Here is a 22,229-nt window from a genome sequence, read left to right as displayed (position 1 = left end):
TCGTTTTGTTAAAATATCAATTTGTATTTGCTCACTGGCACTAAAGATTAAGTATAGTTTCTTTGAGTATAATTAAATACATGTATAAATCCCAAATCTGCATAGATTAGAGAAGAATTTAGAAAGAAGTAGCATGTGTAGAATTTGAGAATTAATATAAATATTAATTTTAAACCTGCTGCCTACCTACTTTGAATAAAATAAATGCCTGCAATCTTAAAATATCTTTGGTTCTTTTTCCTTGTTCTTGAATTGTGGACTTGGCAACACCTGAAATGAGGATACAGTATCCTTTCCTTTTTGAGCTCTGTGGGCTGCTTAGAACACCTGTATTGAACAACATGTTAATGTACTTTTCAGTGCTGTTCCGTAACAGGAAAAACAACGTGATTTAGATCTGAGTGAATGTAATAAATGGTGACTTTTAAAGAGTCTGTACTAATTATTAATAAGCTGTAAGGGATATAAACTGTTTTTTTAATCTTTCCTCTTGCTCTGGGGTAGGATCAAAGAACTAATTACGACTTGTAGCTATCTAACATGTTCTTAAAGACCTTCAGTGATGGAGATTTCACATCATGCCTGAAAGTCTTTAATTATGAAAGATAGTAAAACAATGGAATAAAGTTCAGCGTCTCCATTACAGTACAGAACATTCAGCCTACGGTTAAAACTATTTCCACTTGTTCTGTGTCCTCAGAGATCAGCTACACTTTGCAGCAGTGTTTTCCACATAGGCATGTTCTACAGACTTCTGATTATTTCTACCTCCTTTGGTCTCTAGTGGCCCCATGTCTGTCTTGTCATACAGTGCCTAAACCTTTATTCACTGCTTGAATTGAGTACTAAGACGACTGGATAATTACTGTAAAGTGATATTTTTGTTTGTTTGTTCCAGTATGCCTTTCTTACAAAGGCACAAGATTCATGACTTATGGTCTGTTATGATGTCTAGAACCTTTATTTAATCTAACTGCTGTATATCCAGTTTTTGCTCATTTTGCATTTTTGGTGTTGATTAATATCTAAATTAAACTTACTGCCTAAGCTTAATATCTCTTTGTTGTTCCTGTTCAGTGGCACCTTATTTTTTTCAGATATTTTTTCTAATTTGTTGAAATTATTTTGAAGTATGCTTCTTTAAAACATTTTTTGATGATGAAACATTGATAACTGTATTCTGAGAATGGCTGTCTAGTCAGTTGTGCTACAACCATTCTTGTTCTGTAGTAACTTCTTGTAATGGTAATTTGTGTCTTTATGATTCTCAGTTGGCTGAAGTGTGGCTTCTATATTGCGACTACATCATATAACAAAGAAATCCAATCTTGCTGTTTTTTCCTTTTCTATGATTCTTAAAAATACCTTGTTTTTAATGTACGTCCTATTTATCTTTTAGTTTTCTTTTACCTTACTCATTCTTGACAGAACTCTTGCAGGTAATTGCTGATGCCTCGGAGATGTAATCACTGTTTCGAAGCATCCTGTGATAGATACTCATCAGTTCACTATCTTGAAAATACTTAAATTGTCTAGAAACTGTGCTATACATTGCAGTAGGTAACTTGTGAAGAGAAATTTACTCATAACCAGGATCCTTAGGATCAATGATGTAAATCATCATTACACTGATGATTTAATTGTAATGCTCAGGAAGATACCCAAGTCTTGATTCATCTAGCCTTATAAGCTTGAGTTCCATTTGGAGTATTGGTTCAGGTCAAGATCTAGCTCAAAAGATGTATATGAACTTTTGGGGTTCAACTAGCATGTAATCTATGGTAGAAAATTGTCATGTAAAATTATTTCTGTTCCTGATATCCCTTTTGTATTTAATGTGCTTGTCCTCCCTTGCTTTTTACTTCATGGTATTGGAGTATTTGAGCCATAGTTTGCTCAAATAACAAATGTATGACAAAATGAAAGGTAAAAAGACTAAGTATTAGTGCTGACTGATTACAAGTAAATCTTGTGCATGAGAAAGGGAGAAAACTAAGGCTGGTTCTTAGCCCAAAATTGTTAAAAACACATGCACTGCTACCTTATTTATATCTTTCACCATTTTCTAATAAACTACTTTTCTCTATCTTTTTTAACAGAAATCTTTTGGACAGAGACACGTTTTCAAAATCTGATCCGAGTAAGTATAGAGTACTTTATTGTTTTTTCTTATCAAAGTGCTCCTACTTTCTCTTACAGAAGCTGGCATTTTAAAGGCTATATGTTCCGTAACTACTTTTGTGAGTTATTTGGTCCCTTTTTTAGCAAACAGCCTCCGTCTTCCTAAATGAATGCAGAAATGTCTTTCATCTTTTTTCAAAAAAACATTATTCTAGATTTCTTTCAAAACTAGTAAGCAAACTCCTAGATAGACTTAATTTAAACCTCTTTTTGCTCTTGCTCCTTGTGTATTATGTGTACTAATCTCAGTGTCAAAAGCTGAGAAATACAGTTATGTTAATTTGTCTCTGAGAAGCAGGACCTTTCTTGATATGAGGCTTATAGGTAATATGATGAGTTATGGGTTCGTGTTTTCAGATATGTAAGAGAATGACACTCATTTTCCCCTCACGTTTCATAAATGCATGACTGCATCTTAACAAACTCTCATACCTGTGTCCATTTCTAGACCCACTGAATTTGCGACCATCAAATCTCCTAATAACATAGAACACTGTAGATTCATTCTGCACATTGAGATTCCATTAGATTTGACTAGATCAATTCTAATATACTTTTCAAACTCCGGTACAGTTATTTAGGGATCCTACTGATAGCAAAAATCCAGTGTTATTCTCTTGGTATCTCTTTCAGGGAGGGACATACATGAGCATAGCTGATACTCATGTCCATGTAAACAGATTTCTCCTAAAACTAAAAAGGACTTTTTGATTTTTCCAGTTCTCTTGCAGGCTTACTTTGCCTTTTTTGATACTATAATTGCTATTCAGTATTTATTTCAATTCTGATCACTTTCCTGCAATCCAGAATCCTGCAATCCTTTCATGCCAAGAGGGACCTGGCAATTTGCCTCCGAAGAGGCAAATTACAAATGTAGTGAAGAGATATTAGGTGTAGATGGCACAGACTTGGATACCCATATTCATGAAGTATTTTAAACAAGACTAAAGTTTCTTACTGATAGTGTTTTCTCCTTAGTGTTGTCAAAGCAGGTCATATATACTGACTTACTATTGTGTCTGGATCATTCTACATTTCCAGTTTGGAGAGTTTTCTTTTTCTGGGAATATTTTAGAGAACACTCTCTTTTTTTCCTGTGGTGGGGATGCAGAGGGGACACAGGAGATTAATGGAGACATCCTTTGGCATTTCTTCTGTTTATGGCAGTTGGGGAATCCTCCTCCACCTGTGCAGTGACTAACTAAACTTAGTCCAGAGGGTTTTATGACAGTGGTAGCAGTACCGCATTCAGAACTGAATGTCCTCTTCTTGTGGAATCCCATAACTACTGAATAGGACAACATAAAGTGTCTGGTGTGAAGGAGTGTGGAGGTAAAAACTATTTCCCTGGAGGATCTCGCTGCAGAAGACAGTAACTAGAGAAGACCATCATGACGCTTGGAACATAAGGACCTTCATGAAGGTCTACCTAGAAGGTATAGAAGTTAGCCATTGAAGAGTAATGGGGAGTTCCTTCTAGAGCTGGTTGCAGGATCGTGGAAGGATTTAGGTAGCACGGGGAAAAGGCTGGCTTTGCTATGGCTAAGACTTTCTTGAAGGGGAATAGACAGTATTTTTTTGTTACATTCAGGAAAAGTGAGGGTGGCAGTTTTGATGTAATGATACTGGCCAGGCTAAAGGACAAGCATGTATGCACTGATAGCAAGAAGGCCAGAATAGAGTAAAGGAGGCCCAAATTGTTATGAGGTGGAAAGTGTCAAAGGTTATCATTAAGTTGTACATTAGTTCCAAAAATATTGCAGAGTGTCCCTCTTTTATTTGCCAAACTATTACGGCATAATAGTTTTTCGTAAATGCATTGCTCCCTCAGTTTTCCAGAGAACAAGAGAACTGCTTCTTCTACTTCATCTTAGGATGTAGTTACATGATATCTAAGCATTTGAGATTTAAAAAGTTCTTATTCACTTCATTTTATCCTTTCCTATCACACATCACAATCCTGCTAACTAGTTTCTGCTTAAAAAAAAAAAAAGGGGGGGGGTTGCTTCATGAAGCATTAGGTCTCTGTTTTAGCTAGTTCAGGGGCTTCAAATCAACCTGAATAATTATCTTCATTTCTCCACTTGGAAATGGCTTTGAAGATGTTGTTTAGAGAAATTATTGTAGTTAGAATGATACTAGAATTTTCATAAAACTTCCTCTCCAAAAGTCTTTAGAGGATAGTAAATCTTAATGCCTTTGGAGACCAATATCATGGGAGAATCCCTGAAAATCTCTAGTGTGAGAAGTTGTAGTTGAGACTTACAGTGAAGATAAAAGTTTTAAAATTGTTCTATACTGACAAAGCATTTGTCAGAAAGTTTGGAAAATGTATCTTTTCTCTAGGTTTCATTATTTTCTTTACATCCAAGACTATTTTTTTTTAAAAAAAAAATCTTTCTGGAAACATCAGTTTACAAGATGCCCATTTTTGTCAAGCTTGTACCTTGCAATGTATTTTATTATGGAAAATGATTGCTACTCCCTCTCTGTGATGACTTCGGTGGCTATACCTCAGTTATATTTAAAGTACCTGTCACTTTGGCAGCTGTGTCACGTGCAGCTGTGTCACACACACAAAACAAGCATCTAACTAGATAGCAGCTAGTCATACTAGAAATTCCTAGCCCTCATATAAAATTGTATATAAGTGGTTTTTAAACTAGGGAGGTGGTTCCACTCGTGGGGTGTGTCCTTGGAAGCACTGGGGAACCCCTGGGAGTGGAGGGAAATAGAACTTGACTGATACCTCAGCAATGAAAAGCTGAGAATAGCGATACTTAGTATTAATCCTACGAAGATGAAAAATGAATAGAACTATTTCTGTTAAGACATTGTGAATGCCAGAAGAAATGGTAGTGAACTTAGCATGAAGAAATGGAATTTGGAAAGTAGAAGGTCTCAAACACAGAGGTGCAGGCAACCTTTCAGAAAATAACAGTAGAGTAAGAGAATGAATTATTTTCAAGATGGATCTTTACATCTTTTTTTAACCCTTTTATATTGTGTGACTCCCACCATGTCAACCATAATAAGAGACTGGAATTGTAACTTTTTTTTTAGTCTTTTTGTTTGTAACTCCTCTTTTATTTGGCTTCACAAACTGGGGAGGTAGGCTGGTGTCAGAATGTTTCCCTTCAAGAAATTTGATAGTAGTGGTTATTTTTCAGTTGCATGGCAACTCTCTCCTCCTTAATACTAAATGTCTTATTTTTTAATACTATTTTTATTTCACAGGTCCATTGCACAACTGTTACTGCGTTTACTGTCTTAGCGCTAATACACAGGACAGGATGCAGTGCACARAATGAGGAGGAAATGGATGGTGAAAAATGACTGTTTAAGGGAAAAAAAAGAAAATATAAATATTTGTATGGTACAAAGAGCTTATTATCTGTAAAGAGTGGATTTTCCTCCAAAACAGAGTCTCAGTTGTAAGTCTTCACAAAATGGGCAAAATCCAAAATTACGTATGCTTTTGAAATTAGCAGAGCATTTGTTTCCTTTCTTTAATCTATGTAAACTTTCCTTGGCAACATTTTCTTCTTCTCCCGGCATTATCTTGGCAGATCTTAATAGATGTAAACGTTAGCTGGAAGTTCAGTAACCTTTAGATGCTTCCATAATTAATTTTATAGATTCAATTTCACCTTGTTTTCTCACATTTACCCATATAACTCCATTCTTTATGTAATATAGTTCATCGAACAACTCTTTAGAGTGCTATAAAAATAGGCTTGTTAGTTTGGGTTCATTCTACTTTAAGCAGGAACCATACTTTCACTCTGCAAAGAATGATTTTGAAATTTTTTGTAGCTTTTTTTTTTTTGCTAGAAGACACTTTATTTGAAAAACTTGAAGTGTTTTAACTTTCAATTTTTATGTCAAATTAAAATACAGAACTTGTCTTTTTTTATGTTCTTATTCCCTAATGCCTAGTCCTTATTTGGTATGGAGCAAAGTAGAAAGTCTCCTTCTAAATAGAAGGAAAATCTACATTGGAACTTGAATTTTTTAAAGTTAGTTAGTTAGTTAAAGTTAGTTTTTAAAGGTTGGTTGATGATTCCAACTTAATTGAGAACATAAACAGGTTTTTACCTTTATTATTCAAGGCTGCAATCCAAAATAAYACTTATTTTGCTTCAGCTAAAAAATGATTGGGACAGGAGAAGAATTTACCAGAAAAAGAATGTTCACACGTCTATATTTTCATTATTTAGGAAAGGTTATACTGACGGTTTCAGGTTAAGACTGCTTTATGGTTGTTAGCTGCAACTGATTCAAGACTACAGAAAATTTTATTTGCAGTACTACTTCAGTGCAAATGGTTTATGCTTATCCTGGTACATAAAGTGTATAAAATACCTAATTAAAATCATTGTACCCTTGTCACCAATCTATGTGATGGAAGCTGCATATTAATGTGTAGTGTGTTCTGTGTTGGAAGAACAGATCCCAAATGAGTGAAGCCTGTGGAATAATGCTACTTTCCTTCCAAAGCAGCAGATGTAGACAAACTTCACTGATTTCAATTTTTTATTAGGATTTAGCTAAAAAAAGATGCATTTGTAAATACTTAAATGTATGTGAATTATTTGTAGCAGAATTAAGGAAGAAAACCTGAGAATTTACTTTTCCCACTTTTATTTTCTCCATTTCTTTTCTAACAGGGCTTCATTTATTTTTATTTTAATTCTTTTATCTCTTCAAGGCAGTGTGATTTAGGGTAATCATGCATTAGATTAACTAGGATGGTCAGATTATCCACATTTAATGAAGCTCTGTTTATTTTGAGGGTTTTTGTTGTTTTGTTTTTTTGCCCCAGTCTTACAGTTTGGGATTGTCAAGTGTTTTGCTGGAGGTAAAGCATTAGGTGTCATCTCCCATATTTGAACCACCCTATTTATTGGTTGTTGCTGAAACAACTAGACCATATTGTCACCTATCTGTGTAGGAATATTGAAAACTGAAGGCAAACATACTACTATTTGATTAGCCTCATTACTAATTTCAATAGCATGATAGACTACAAAATTGGTTCATTTAATTGAAGCACTCTTTAAATTTAGAAATTGACTGAACGTTTCTTCTTTTCACAGTCTGTGTTTTGTATACACAAGCCATTGGAAACAAAGAATGGAGAGAGGTAAGAGATTATATATACGTACACATATATATATGTACACACACACACACATATATATGTATGTATTGTTTTAGTATAAACTCTATCTAAGGCTGGTCATTTGTCCTAACAGAAAAAAGAACATCATAGCTTTTAGAAAGCCATGCTAAATAATGATATTCCTATATTACCAGTAAACACTCGAACAGCTCAAAACATTGTTCTCAGTGTCCATATCTGTATCTTATATTTTCATCAGAAAGCGAAAGCAAAATAAGAAAAAAAATACACAGGCTTCCTGTTTTCCACTCTCTCTAACAGAAATGAGGTCAAACTTGCTATCAGTCCAGAGAAGGTCTGTAAGTATGGAGAGAGAGGAAAAAACTAAAAAAGTGCAAGATCTGTGGAAGATTTTAGCTGTGGTTTAGTGTCAGTGAAACTGATCTGTGGATGTAGTGTTCAGGAAAAGTTAGGTGCCTCTGAATAGGCTGTATACCTGACAACAAGGGATGGAAGGTTTTATGTATAGTTACCTACCTTACAGAGAGGATTGATGAAACCGTTCTTCACTGTAGGTGTTCCACTGTGTGGCCTGCGTTTAAAGAGGCCAGAGAAGAGTGAACTAACTCACTATTGTTCACTGTAAGAAAGAGGAGACCTGAGGTCTTGTCTTCAGAACTGATATTTTATGTGATTATCACTGAAGGGGCACTGAAACCACACCTATTCCTTTCTGTTTGATGTCCTTGCCAGTTGAATGGAGAAACATGTTTTCCCTCTACTAACAGGTGATGGATGTGGATCTCAGTTCGATCAAACTAAGGGAATTAAATTTGTCTGCTGTTTGGACAGAAACTCAATTAACCAGGCTAATATGTGAAATGCTGTTTGTACTGTTTCTTGTTTTTAATTAAATTGCTTCTGTCTTTTATTCTGAACTCATTGTGGTTAGGCATCCTCTCAGTATGCCTACTAGATTGTGTTTCTCTGATGTTTTGTGTGAAGTAATGTCAGTTTCAGGACCTACATGGGAACTTACTAATCTTCACTAAACCGGCAGAAATAGTGGACATACACAGAATTCTAAATATTTGGATAGCTAACCCTAAAAACAAGGGTGTCTTCAGGCATTCAGGTACCTAAGTGGTTTGGTGTAGTTTATTAGTCAAGCCTAGATCATCATTAAAGCATCCAGACCCTCCTGCAGTCCCATCCTGTTCAACTTCTTCATCAATGACCTGGATGAGGGGACAGACTGCCTCCTGAGCATGTTTGCTGATGATACCAAGCTGGGAGGAGTGGCTGACACACCTGAGGGCTGTGCTGCCATTCAGAGAGACCTGGACAGGCTGGAGAGTTGGGCAGAGAGGAACCTCATGAAGTTCAACAAGGGCAAGTGCAGAGTCCTGCACCCAGGGAGTGCACAAGTACAGGCTGGGGGCTGACCTGCTGGAAAGCAGCTCTGCAGAGAAGGACCTGGGAGTGCTGGTGGATGACAAGTTGACCATGAGCCAGCAATGTGCCCTTGTGGCCAAGAAGGCCAATGGTCTCCTGGGGTGCATTAGGAAGAGTGTTGCCAGCAGGTCGAGGAAGGTGATCCTGCCCCTCTACTCAGCCCTGGGGAGGCCTCATCTCGAGTACTGTGTCCAGTTCTGGGCTCCCCAGTACAAGAGGGACATGGAGCTACTGGAGAGAGTCCGGTGTAGGGCTACGAAGATGATCAGAGGGCTGGAGCATTTGCGCTTTGAGGAACAGCTGTGAGAGCTGGGCCTCTTCAGCCTGGGGAAGAGAAGACTGAGGGGGGATCTGATCAATGTGTACAAGTACCTGAAGGGAGGGTGTCGGGGGATGGGGACAAACTCTTTTCAGCTGTCCCATGTGACAGGACAAGAGGCAATGGGCAGAAATGGAAGCACAGGAAGTTCTGCCTGAACATGAGGGGGAATTTCTTCACTGTGAGATTGACGGAGCCCTGGCACAGGTTGCCCAGAGAGGTTGTGGCGTCTCTTTCTCTGGAGATCTTCAAGGGCTGCCTAAATGCAACCCTGTCTACCATGCTGTAGGTGACCTTGCTGAGTGGGGAGGTTGGACTAGATGATTTCCAGAGGTCCCTTCCAACCTTACTGATCCTATGATTCTAAAGTTCATTCATAATTTTGTGGAATTTTAATTTTTTTCTGCTGTAATTTTTAAAGTATTAACTATTTTCCATACTATGTTTGTGCTGATAATCAGACAACCACACTATCAGCTTGCTTATAAAATTTTCTATGTGATAATTGTGAGGTGCTTTAGGAGATTGTCGGTGGAAAGATTTCATTCACCCTCTATCTGTAATAGATCCAACTTTGTAATGGCTGGGTTACCACCTGTGTAGCTAAGTGTATACCTATATTCATAGGTGTGTTACCACCTTATAGCTTTGTATTGTCTTGGACTGCTTTATCTCTTTTATCAAAGCAAAAACATGTGAATGAGGCAGTGTGTGATATTACTGCTTACAGTACATGTTCTCACTGATTAGAGAATATGTAGGCTTGGTGATGCACTTTGGCGTGTTGTTATGGTAGCATATACAAGTTCAGAGACTACAAAGATCTTTAGACATATGCTACTTTTTTTCTTTTAAGACATAATTACATCTGTCTTGTCTATCAGGAGTCTACAGTATAGGTATTTACAACTTGGATGGATAGTTGTACTATTTGGTAGTAAGTGGGAAAAGATAATTTCCTGAGGGCAGTTCATCAGACCTAGTTTAGATGTCCATGTTAGATCAGATGAATCTTTCTCTAGAAATGCCTCCACTGATGGTCAGAAGCTTACATTTCTGTCAAATGTCAAGTTTGGTGAGAAGAATCCATTTTTTAATAGCTATTATGCAGTTCAACATTCAGAGGCTGACATGATAGAAAGGCTTGATCAGGACTACATTTTATATGTATATGACATTTACACTAGTGATAAAATGTATAGTGGTAGGTGGAAGATTAGTTGATGTGTACTGTGAGATGGATAATTTCAAATCCTTATTTTTTGTGCAATGTGCTGTGGTGAATGCAGTAATACTGTATTTTTCAATTGAATTCTGTATATGTGTCTGTTTTGTAGCATTTAGACATTTATTTAATATTTTACTAGCACACAGAGGAGGAAGCCACCTGGAATTTTTTGGTGAAAACTGTAAGACATGTAACAAACTCCTAGTGATATGTGTAGACATTAAAGGATAATGTTCAGTCATGGCAACATACTTTACCTTGATTCTGTTCTGTATGCTTTTGTGCATAGTTATCTTCCTTCTTTAGCCTAATTAATTTCTTTTGAACACTGCAGAAAATGGTTGAGGATCATAAACATAGTAAATCGTAATCTCTGCAATTGCCCTAGCACTCTATGTTAGCAGCATGCTTCTTTTTCTGTTCAGCCAAGATCTTAATTGATTCAGTTGTGGTATATGATTAAATTGATTCACGAGAATGGTCAAATCAAACCCTCCATTTAGTTTCTGGATAGATATTTTCTAGGCACTGGCTGGTGTTTGCCTGTGGTGTGGTTTCTGATGTTTTACCCAGTTTTATTCTTGCACACCAAATCCTCAGCAAAAAAATAAAATATGTAGTTCCCAATTTAATAAGCTATCACTTTTCATAACAGTTTATCTGTCATCACTAACAGGGTGACAGTGAAATTTACTTACCTAACTTTTTGAGGACACATTTGAAATATGGCCAAGTATAACTTACTCTGGTCTACAGAAGCCATAAATAAAATACAGGAAGAATATAATTTTTTTCATTTCAAAGAGGATCTTAAGTCTGAAACCGAGAAGGAGCACTTCAAAGGTTAGTGTTAAGTAAATAATACACATTGGTGAAATACTACCGGCTGGAATTTACTGGCAATATCTGTCAATGGCAAGTGTTAAGCAACTGCTTAAAAAATGGGGATTTGAGCTGACTTCCAACTTCACCAGTTGCCAAATGTTACTTTGTGTCCTCGGTAAATTAACATTGCTTCTTCTAAAATTGGTCATGGTTTCCCATCCTTCAGCCTTTTCTGTTCATTATTTTTTATTCACATTTTTTTTTTAATCTGGAGGAAATAATGCTGGAGACGGGGAAGGAGGATTTGTTCTGAGTGACTCATAAGTTGAGAGAAAAGAGGTCTAGACAGGTTGCAGCGGAATCTCAGGACTGCAAAGTTAGCCAGTTCATAAGGAAATGAAAAAATACTCTATCGTGAGCTGATGACCAGTAGCTATACTGTACAGTTTACCAGCAGACAGATGTTGTCTTCTATGTGCTCACAACATCTTATTCACGCGTCCTGAATTTTAAGGTAGCTATTACCTTTCACCATAGATTTTCATTCGTTCACATGGAATTTCGTCTGCCATTTTATTGTGTAACCAATTAGTATGATAAATTGTGTCTAAAAGTCACAATTTGTTCTTAGATGTATTATATTGTGTAATTCTGTAAAGATCCATTCATTTTATCACTTTATTATTTTAGTCCTTGTTCCAGATCATTTAGGCATATGCTGCACTGTGTAGGTCCATTACAGGCGCTTACTGAGACCTTGTGAGGAATTTCCCTCCAGTATGAAAATTAACTGCTTATATTTATATTTTGTTTCCTATTTACCAAAAAATCAGGAAAGTAGTACATTATTGTAATAAATTAATAATTATTAATAAATAATAATAAAGACTATTAATTTATCACAGAATCACAGAGTGGCTGAGGTTGGAAGGGACCTCTGGAGATCATCTAGTCCAAACCCCCTGCTCAGGCAGCATCACCCGTAGCACATTGCACAGGATCACCTCCAGGCAGATTCGGAATATCTTCAAGGAGACTCCACAACCTCTCTGGGCAATCTGTTCTAGTGCTCTGGTCACTCGCACACTAAAGAAGCATTACCTTATATTCAGATGGAATCGCCTGTGCTTCAGTTTGTTCCCTTTGTGTCTCATCTTATCACTGGGCATCACTGAGCAGAGTCTGGCCCCATCCTCTTGACACTTTCCCTTCAGAAACTTACACACATTGATAAGATTTCCCTTCAGTCTTCTATTCTCCAGGCTAAAGTGTCCCAGCTCTTGCAGCCTTTCCTCATATGAGAGATACGTCAGTCCCTTGATTATCTTCATAGCCTTACGCTGGACTCTCTCCAGTAGCACCATGTCTCTCTTATACTGGGGAGCGCAGAAATCACACAGTACTCCAGATGTGGCCTTACCAGGGCTGAGTAGAAGAGCAGGATCACMTCCCTTGACCTGCTGGCAACACTCTTCCCAATGCACCCCAGGATACCATTGGCCTTCTTGTCTGCAAGGGTACATTGCTGGTTCATGGTCAGCTTGTTGTCATAGAATCAGTAAGGTTGGAAGGGACCTCTAGAAATCATCTAGTCCAACCTCCCTGCTCAAGTAGGGTCACCTAGAGCATGTTAGACAGGGTTGCATCCACGTGGGTTTTGGCTTATCTCCAGAGAAGGAGACTCCTCAACCTCTCTGGGCAACCTGTGCCAGTGCTCTGTCACTCTCACAGTGAAGAAATTCCTCCTCACGTTCAGGCAGAACTTCCTGTGCTTCCATTTCTGCCCATTGCCTCTTGTCCTGTCACATGGGACAACTGAAAAGAGTTTGTCCCCATCCCCCTGACACCCTCCCTTCAGGTACTTGTACACATTGATCAGATCCCCCCTCAGTCTTCTCTTCCCCAGGCTGAAGAGGCCCAGCTCTCACAGCTGTTCCTCATAGGGCAGGTGCTCCAGCCCTCTGATCATCTTCGTAGCCCTACACCGGACTCTCTCCAGTAGCTCCATGTCTCTCTTGTACTGGGGAGCCCAGAACWGGACACAGTACTCGAGATGAGGCCTCCCCAGGGCTGAGTAGAGGGGCAGGATCACCTTCCTCGACCTGCTGGCAACACTCTTCCTAATGCACCCCAGGAGACCATTGGCCTTCTTGGCCACAAGGGCACATTGCTGGCTCATGGTCAACTTGTCATCCACCAGCACTCCCAGGTCTTTCTCTGCAGAGCTGCTTTCCAGCAGGTCAGCCCCCAGCCTGTACTTGTGCACGCAGTTATTGCTCCCTGGGTGCAGGACTCTGCACTTGCCCTTGTTGAACTTCATGAGGTTCCTCTCTGCCCAACTCTCCAGCCTGTCCAGGTCTCTCTGAATGGCAGCACAGCCCTCAGGTGTGTCAGCCACTCCTCCCAGCTTGGTATCATCAGCAAACATGCTCAGGAGGCAGTCTGTCCCCTCATCCAGGTCATTGATGGAAAAGTTGAACAGGATTAGAGCCAGTACTGAGCCCTGGGGAACACCACTAGCCACAGACCTCCAACTAGACTCCACACCACTGAGCCCTCTGAGCTCTRCCTTTCAGCCTGTTCTCAATCCTGCTCACAGCCCACTCATCTAACCCACACATCCTGAGTTTCTGTAGGAGGATGTTATGGGAAACAGTGTGAAAAGCCTTGCTGAAGTCAAGGTGGACAACATCCACTGCTCTCCCCTCATCTACCCAGCCAGTCATGCTATCATAGAAGGCTATCAGATTGGTTAAGCATGATTTTTCCCTTGGTAAATCCATGCTGAGTACTCCCGATCACCTTCTTATCTTTCAGATGCTTAGAGATGGCATCACCTTCCCAGGGATGGAGGTGAGGCTGACTGACCTAGAGTTGCCTGGGTCCTCTTTCTTGCGCTTTCTGAAGGCTGGAGTGACATTGACTTTCTTCCAGTCCTCAGGCACCTCTCTTGTTTGCCATGTCCTTTCAGAGATGATTGAGATTGGCCTAACAGTGATGTCCGCAAGCTCCCTTGGCACTCGTATGTGCATCCTATAGGGGTCCATGGGCTTGTGGCTGTCAAATTTACCTAAATGATCTCTAATCCAATCCTTCTTGACCAAGGTAAAGTCTTCCTTTCTCCAGACTTTCTCCCTTGTGTCCAGAGAATTCCTGAGGGGTATTCATAATCTGATCCTCAAGATGATCTCTTTTTTTACCTGAGTTATTTGTTGTTTTTGCTCAATGTGAGAACTTACGTGTCTGATGATTACACACTTCACTAGAACTTCTACCAGTTGCTAGATGATAATCCACATTTATTGAGGTTTATTTTATTTTTTTTAAGAGTGCTGGTCAAAGTTGCTGTGAGACAGTGAGCTTTTATGTTCTTTAGCACAGGAACATGGCCTAAGTAGCAATATAGTTTGTAGTAGTCCAGTATAAAAAGTTTCAATACAGAGACGCAGAGAATAGAGAGTACTGGAGAAGCCTATACTGTCCCACTTGTGAAGAAAGAATAAACCTTGCTGTTGCTTGATATTCAGTGCAGGGGAAAGCTTTCGCTGCTAGATTTCTTGAAGGAATTAACTGTTTGAGGGGAACTAAGCTATTTGGAATATAAGAAGTCGTCATCTTTCAAGGAAGTCATGTTTCCTTTCAAGGAAAGGAGTTAATGGAAAAAGGGAAAGCACAGGAAGTTGAGGAATCCTTTCTGGTTTTTATGTACTTATGATTGTCGAACTCTCTGTTAAAAATGGTTGCTTAGAAATCATAATTTGTACATGTAATACATATCTCATGAGCATGCCTGCATTTGTGTATTAGAGGAATATTATTGTTTTTCTGCTAATTAGAATGAGTTTATATATTAAAAACATTGCTTCTGTTCCTGGTTAAACACGCTGCAGTATACTTTATGACTATAGTTTTTCAACAGTGGGCTGATCAGTCTTGGATCTTTCGTTTGTTTCCTTGTAGGCTCTGGAATTCTGGTGATTTAAGACTATTGATCATTATGATAGAAAAACTCGTGTTACTGTTACTGCATTTCTTCTCGCACAATTCAACTCTCCTATTTGTTCTGTTCACTTGTAGTGCACCTAGGCTATAAACTTTGAAACTAGACTTACCTTTTGTTGTGTGTTCATATACAACCTCATGCAGTGAGCTTTCGAGCTTTCAAGGGAGAGTGTTACCTGCAATTTCGTAAAGAATTTTGGGAAGTCTAGATCACAGCTGAGAACTTAATGTTAGCTTAAACCATTCCTGTTCTTCAGTTTGCTAGAACTTTTAACAGAAATCTAGGTTCTGACTATTCTGATTATTCTGACCGTTTCAAAAAAGGTGTTTMAAAGTCAAAAAACTAGAGAGAAAAATCATGAAAGGGTTGGATAACGTACTCTATACTGAAAAACTTAAGCTCGAATTATTTGCCTGATGAAAGAGAGATTAAGGATAATTGTGATCAGTTATAAATAGCAATACTAATAACATAAATTTCATAATGGAAAATATTTCTGTCTAACAAAGATATGAAAAGACCAAAAAGATGGAAAAAGAACTGAGATAAAATCAAGCCAGAAACAGGGGACATATTTATCAGAATTAGGGTAACCAATTATTGGAACAACTTGATTGCAGTTGCGGTGGAACGTTGCGGATTTTAAAAAGTAAGATATGATGGCATACTAAAATGTATTCTTTAGTTTAGTCACAGGCATAAAATTGAAGCAAAAAACTGATTCAGGGAATTCCTGCGGGAAAATGCTTGGCTAGACCTTCATTATTAAAACAGTTACTTTGCCTCTTCTAATTGAGAGGTACAGAACAGATATTGCACTCATCTGACTTCCTAATCCTTTTGAACTCTGATGTTAAGATGAAGGTTATGACTTTCCTCATGTAACTCAATAGCCCCTTAGGCTGGGTAACCAGATTGAGACGCTAGGAAATTCAAATAACTAAAACAAACAAACAAACAAACTTCTACCAGGAGAACTTACAAGATGACAAAGATTCTGTGTCTTGAGAAATGTAAAAAATGGATTTATTTTTTGATTTTCTGTGTTGAATATGTATTGTCCTTTAAATAATTAAATTAATTCTGTTACTCTTCTGAATGACATTTTTAAAGATACTTGCTTATTGGCCAAGTTAAGATTTTAGCTTTACACAGCTGTTAGTGGGAGAAATTAGGCCATGAGGAGAACTAATTAATTAGCAGCTATGTTATTAGTCATAACTGACTGGATTATAGAAATAACCTGTTCTGCTTTAAAAAGGCTATAGTTAATTGGGAAACTAGATTTTAAAAGGTGTTGTTTAGTTTATCTGGAAATGCAGACTGGTGCTTTTTAGTGCCAGCATTTTAGTAAATCATCTGTAAGATAAATTTTAATAGTAATTTGGTAATAAGATATGTGGTTATATTTGTTTAATGTGAAGGAACCATTTGTGTAGCCCTTAGAAAAGAGTAAACAGAGCCACAGACTGAAGCCTTGATTTAAAAAAAGTCTATTAAAATAATAAGTGAACTCAGTGGCACAGTTAAATCTCTTGAGTTTTATAACAATTTTAGCATAACTGGTCAGAGACAAAGGTAGGAACGTAACAGACATTCTGTTAGGCCTTCTCTGGTCTCAGTCTGATTTAATCATCAAAATACTGCCTTTTTATCTTCTTTTACTGATAGGCTTTTGTCATGCAGTTTAAGTCAAGGCCAAAAGATTTCCCAAGTGTAACTTGTTTATAATTTTAAGTGAAACATTATTTCTGAAAAAATGCAGGCTATCATTTACGACATTTGGTTGTTTTTAATAGTTAAAACTTCGACATTTTATAGCTAATTAATATACTTTTTGATGTAACTTTTTCTTCAAGTCCATACATAATTCTATTTTTAATTGAACTAAAAAAATTTTTAAAATGACATGAAGATGGAATACTTTAGGTAGAAAGGAGCTCTGGGTTGCCCAGCCTCCTGTTCATCTGACATGTCTAGTCCAGCTTCCTGATCCAAGCAAGACCATCTTCAAAGTCAGAGCCTCAAGGCCCAGCTGATGTTTGAAACTGTCCGAGGGGAAAGATTGTACAACTTTTTGGTGACTCACTCCAGGACTTAACCACTCGTTGTGGAAGAATGTTTACCTATACCCTGTCATAATTCCCCTTATTGAAACTTTTTTAACTTGTGACTGTTGCATCCTGTCCTTCTGTTGAATGATCTGAGAAGAATCTGGCTGTCTTGTAAGACTGCAATAGATCATCTCTAAGCCTTCTATTCCCCAAGCTGAAGAAACTTAGCTCTGTCAGCTGTTCCACGTGAGATGTGCTCCAACCTGCTGACCATTTCTTTTTAGGGTCCCTGTGGCCTACAAGTGAGGCCACATATGTCGTGCTACATCCAGTTCTAGGCTCCTCAGTACATGAAAGGCATGGACATATTGGAGCAGGTCCAGTGAAAGGCCACTAAGATGATTAGGGGCTTGGAGCATCTGTCACATGAGCAGAGGCTGGGAGGAGTGGGATTATTTAGCCCAGAGAAGAGAAGGCTCAGGAAGATCATGTCAATATGTATAAATACCTAATGGAAAGGTGTAAAGAAGACAAGAGGCAGACTCAGTGGAATCCAGTGGAAGAACAAGAGGGAATAGACACCAACTGAAATATAGGAACTTCCACTTAAAACATAAGAATAAACTTATTTGCTCTGAGGGTGATCAAACACTGGAACAGATTGCTCAGAAAGATTGTGGGGTCTTGAATGCATCTTTGGATGTACTCAAAATGGACAAAATCCTGAGTAACCTGCTTTAACTGACCCACCTTTGCTCATGGGGCTTAGGCTAGATAATCCCCAGACACCTCTTCCAACTTCAACTGTTTTGTATTTTTCTCTGCTTCTTAGCCATAATTTTTCTTTTTCTCTGAATGGCTTTTTCCAAAATCGAGTATTTCCTTGTGTTGCATAAACTGCCTGTGTTATTTCAAGAAGAATCACATCTTCATAAAATGATCTTATCAAGCTTATCAAGGTGTCAAGCCTTGGCTTCAGAAGTATGTGTAAACGGAGTCTTTTGACAAGTTGATCCTCTGAGATCACTTAGCCATTTTGGGTTTGTGCCTTTCCATTCAGATGACTTCTTTGGCTTCACAAAGTAAACATTTTTAGATGACAGCTCCCGGTGTTTTTGTGTTTCTCTGTTGTCCATATAATTAGAAGTAGGCCCCATATGATCAAAGATCCGCTTGTTCTCCTTCAAACTTGTCCTAATCTGAGGATTTATTTAATTTTAGTAACCATTCTTTTCATGCCTAGTGATGAGGGAGTCTCCCACAATAATATGCTATTTAAATCCGCACAGGATCTGAAATACTTTCATGGATATCTTTATAGGTGTCCATCTGGTTGTATTTGCCATAGCTTTGGAGTTGCCCAGAACTTAATAGCTATTCTTCACTTAACCTGCTGTGCATCAGGAAGCTTTGCCAATTACAATGCAGTCATCTTATGAGCTAGCACAGTTTTTTGGAAGATTCTGGATCCTTTGCTCCTATAATAGACTAATGTTCATCGGATTTCAGTAGTAAGGGTAAATCTCCTTTTTATGCAGCTGATTCCAGTGTTTGAGAGAATTTGGCCAGCTTGCTGTAAAAGTGCAAATGCAGAAATGGAACACTTGAGGAAGTAAATACGCACATGAGATATGTTCCTGCTCAGAATTGCAAAATGGATAGTTCTTGTAACCTCATTGTTCTCATTTCTCATCTCTGGTTTGATAAACTGCTGTTTATTGGCCATGAAAGACTGACTCCTCACTTTCAGAGCATACCTTCAGATAGTACTAAATACTGTAGAAACTGCTGCATATTTCATTTCATGATCTGTTTGAGTTTCCAGTTTTTCCTGGCTCCAGTACTTCTGAATGCTATAAAGCCTGCAGCTGATACTGGACGATTTTCTTTATGGACATTGACATTTATTTGAATGGAGACAATGAATGTATTTAAAAATATGAAGGCTTCTCTTCAAAGAAAAGAACATCTAGTCCAGGCAAGTGTTCCAGCTACAGGTATTTCCTTATAAAGACCAACTTTCTATTGCTGCAGGGGTTTCTTACTCATTAAGACTTGGACGTTATAGTTATGAGCCTGGTACAAGAGAGTGTTTTTGTAGCAGTTTGACTGCCAACTTTATTTGAAGGGTCCAGAGAATGCTTTGAGCCATTTCTCAAGAGACTGGCCTTTTCATTCTAAACAAACTATAAGGATCAAATTATTTGTTCATGTTCTGATCTGTTCCCAACATCCTGTGCACCCAATACTAGACCTCTCTTGAGAGATTCAGGGAATTTTTTTCAAGTGTTCAATCTCTCCTTCACTCTGGAAAACTTCAGGACATTTCTTCTCTCCACTTCTGTGGTGAGGAGGTGCTTACCTCCTTCATGGCAGTTGTTTTGGCTTAGGAGAGTTTAAGAAATGTAGTGATTGCTAATGAGTGTTCCTCTTTTCTAAAGAAGTTGTGTTTTAGGACATATTCAGAAGCCTTCTTGCAGGACATGTCAAAGTTCTGGTGAGATCAGGAAATAATTGTTTTAACAAATTAGGTAAATTATCATCAAAATGCTATTGACACTGTATGTTAAACTTTGTCTTTTTATTTGGAGAGTATGTGGTTCATTAGGAAGATAGTTTTGCTCCTCTATCTTTTATAGGAAGTGCTGGGATATGGAGATTTCTGAAAAAGACTGTCCCAGTTAACTGTAGATTGCAGTAGAACATCTCACAGAATAGGGAGAGTGAAGGTACCCTGCAGGATCTGAGCATACTCTTTAAAGCTACAAATCACTGTTATATCAGTTGTGAGGATTGTTCTTGTTTCTGAGATGTCACAGAGCTGTATCTTGAAGATCTGCTAATACATTTGTTGAACATTTTATTATGCCTGAGACCTTTGGATGGGTAGTTGCTTTTGGCAAAGAATTCATCTTCTTAGGTTCAGTCCCACTTCTCCAGAGGACCTGTATAAGTGAATGGTGCTTGGAGTCCCTTGCAGTTTGAATGCATGTATGCACAATCATTTCGAGGAGAAAAGAAGTTTACTGACAGTATTAGAGCCTCTTTCAAAGACACAAATAATGTGTTTGCAGTTCTTTACCATTTTATATTAATAAGAATTGACCAATGAAAGGAAATGCCTGAATTTTGAGAGGAAGTGTCAAGTGTCCTTTCATACCATATATATATCTAAGTACACAGGGGTTGGGATATAAGGAGGTGGCTCCTATCTGAGGCTTAGGAGCTCTGTATAGATTATATTAGTTATGTTCACATCTGTAGTGTGAATGTGTACTTTTTTAGAAGATGCATCTCAAAAACGTCCAGTTGCAAGAAAATAACTACCTTTTCTTTATCTCTGTTTACTGATTTAATTAGTCGTGTCAATGAAGAGGTGGGCAGCCAAGGCCTGTAAAGACCAAGAAAAAACTGTATTTTACAGAAAGTTCAAGAAAAAAAAGGTGACGAAAGCTGAACTGGGGTGAAATAAGAGCTGGGTAATGCAAGAATTGGTGCACTTGTAATGGAAGGACTATTCTCTCTAAGTGTATTCAAAGCTGTCTGAATTAAGCAGTATATGGAATCATAGAATCATACAATCAATAAGGTTGGAAGGGACCTCTAGAAATCATCTAGTCCAACCTCCCTGCTCAAGTAGGGTCACCTAGAGCATGTTAGACAGGGTTGCATCTAGGCGGCCCTTGAAGATCTCCAGAGAAGGAGACTCCACAACCTCTCTGGGCAACCTGTGCCAGGGCTCCGTCACTCTCACAGTAAAAAAATCCCCCCTTACGTTCAGGCGGAACTTCCTGTGCTTCCATTTCTGCCCATTGCCTCTTGTCCTGTCACATGGGACAACTGAAAAGAGTTTGTCCCCGTCCCCCGACACCCTCCCTTCAGGTACTTATACACATTGATCAGATCCCCCCTCAGTCTTCTCTTCCCCAGGCTGAAGAGGCCCAGCTCTCGCAGCCGTTCCTCATAGGGCAGGTGCTCCAGCCCTCTGATCATCTTTGTAGCCCTAAGCTGGACTCTCYCCAGTAGCTCCATGTCTCTCTTGTACTGGGGAGCCCAGAACAGGACACAGTACTCGAGATGAGGCCTCCCCAGGGCTGAGAAGAGGGGCAGGATCACCTTCCTCGACCTGCTGGCAACACTCTTCCTGATGAACCCCAGGATACCACTGGCTTTCTTGGCCACAAGGGCACATTGCTGGCTCATGGTCAACTTGTCATCCACCAGCACTYCCAGGTCCTTCTCTGCAGAGCTGCTTTCCAGCAGGTCAGCCCCCAGCCTGTACTTGTGCACTCCCTGGGTGCAGGACTCTGCACTTGCCCTTGTTGAACTTCATGAGGTTCCTCTCTGCCCAACTCTCCAGCCTGTCCAGGTCTCTCTGAATGGCAGCACAGCCCTCAGGTGTATCAGCTACTCCTGTGTATGTTTTTGCTTGGTATTGTTCTTTGAGGAAAGAGTGGATTTTTGTGCTGCTGATTTTTTTTCCCCTAATATTTGTGGATTATGAAACACTGCAGGAGCTGATGTTTATACAGATTATATCATATGGTATAGGGCATACACTGCTCTTCATATTGAAATACTTGGACTTCTACCAGTCTGTCTGCATCCACAAATAACTGGTGTATTCATGTGAACACAGTCATTTCTCTTATGACATTTAGGAGAAACTTTCACAGACTCTTTCATATCTCACATATTGCTGTTTTCTGTGATATACTTAAGTAATTTATTATAATACATTATAGTACTTGACTTAAATCAATATTTTTCTTTTACAGTTTGGAAGAACAGAAGTAATTGATAATACTTTAAATCCAGATTTTGTGAGAAAATTTATAATGGACTACTTCTTTGAAGAAAGAGAGAATCTGCGATTTGATTTGTGAGTTAACTATCTTTGATTCTAATATTAAGGCCTTTATAAACTTACTAATTTTCTTCAAGCACAAAGTTAACTCAAAAGAGATAGTATTTGTTGACATGGAATAAATGCACGATTGATTTAACATTGCTTCCTCTGAAATATGTAACATGATATT

At 38.5% G+C, this 22,229-nt stretch overlaps 1 protein-coding gene across 1 annotated transcript in view; it reads left to right on the top strand.

The window, feature by feature from the left end:
* Positions 1–22,229, top strand: part of CPNE8 (copine 8) — a 110,011-nt gene that overhangs the window by 11,781 nt on the left and 76,001 nt on the right. The window contains exons 2-4 of the mRNA XM_085297832.1: positions 2,100–2,140; positions 7,281–7,327; positions 21,969–22,072. Coding sequence (XP_085153958.1) covers positions 2,100–2,140; positions 7,281–7,327; positions 21,969–22,072 — 192 coding nt within the window. The remainder of the gene's footprint in view (positions 1–2,099; positions 2,141–7,280; positions 7,328–21,968; positions 22,073–22,229) is intronic.

This window comes from Rhea americana, unplaced genomic scaffold (genome assembly GCF_003343005.1).
Source record: "Rhea americana isolate MKP2758 unplaced genomic scaffold, rheAme1 scaffold_1, whole genome shotgun sequence".
Taxonomy (NCBI): domain Eukaryota; kingdom Metazoa; phylum Chordata; class Aves; order Rheiformes; family Rheidae; genus Rhea; species Rhea americana.
This window is presented reverse-complemented; position numbering and strand designations above follow the sequence as displayed.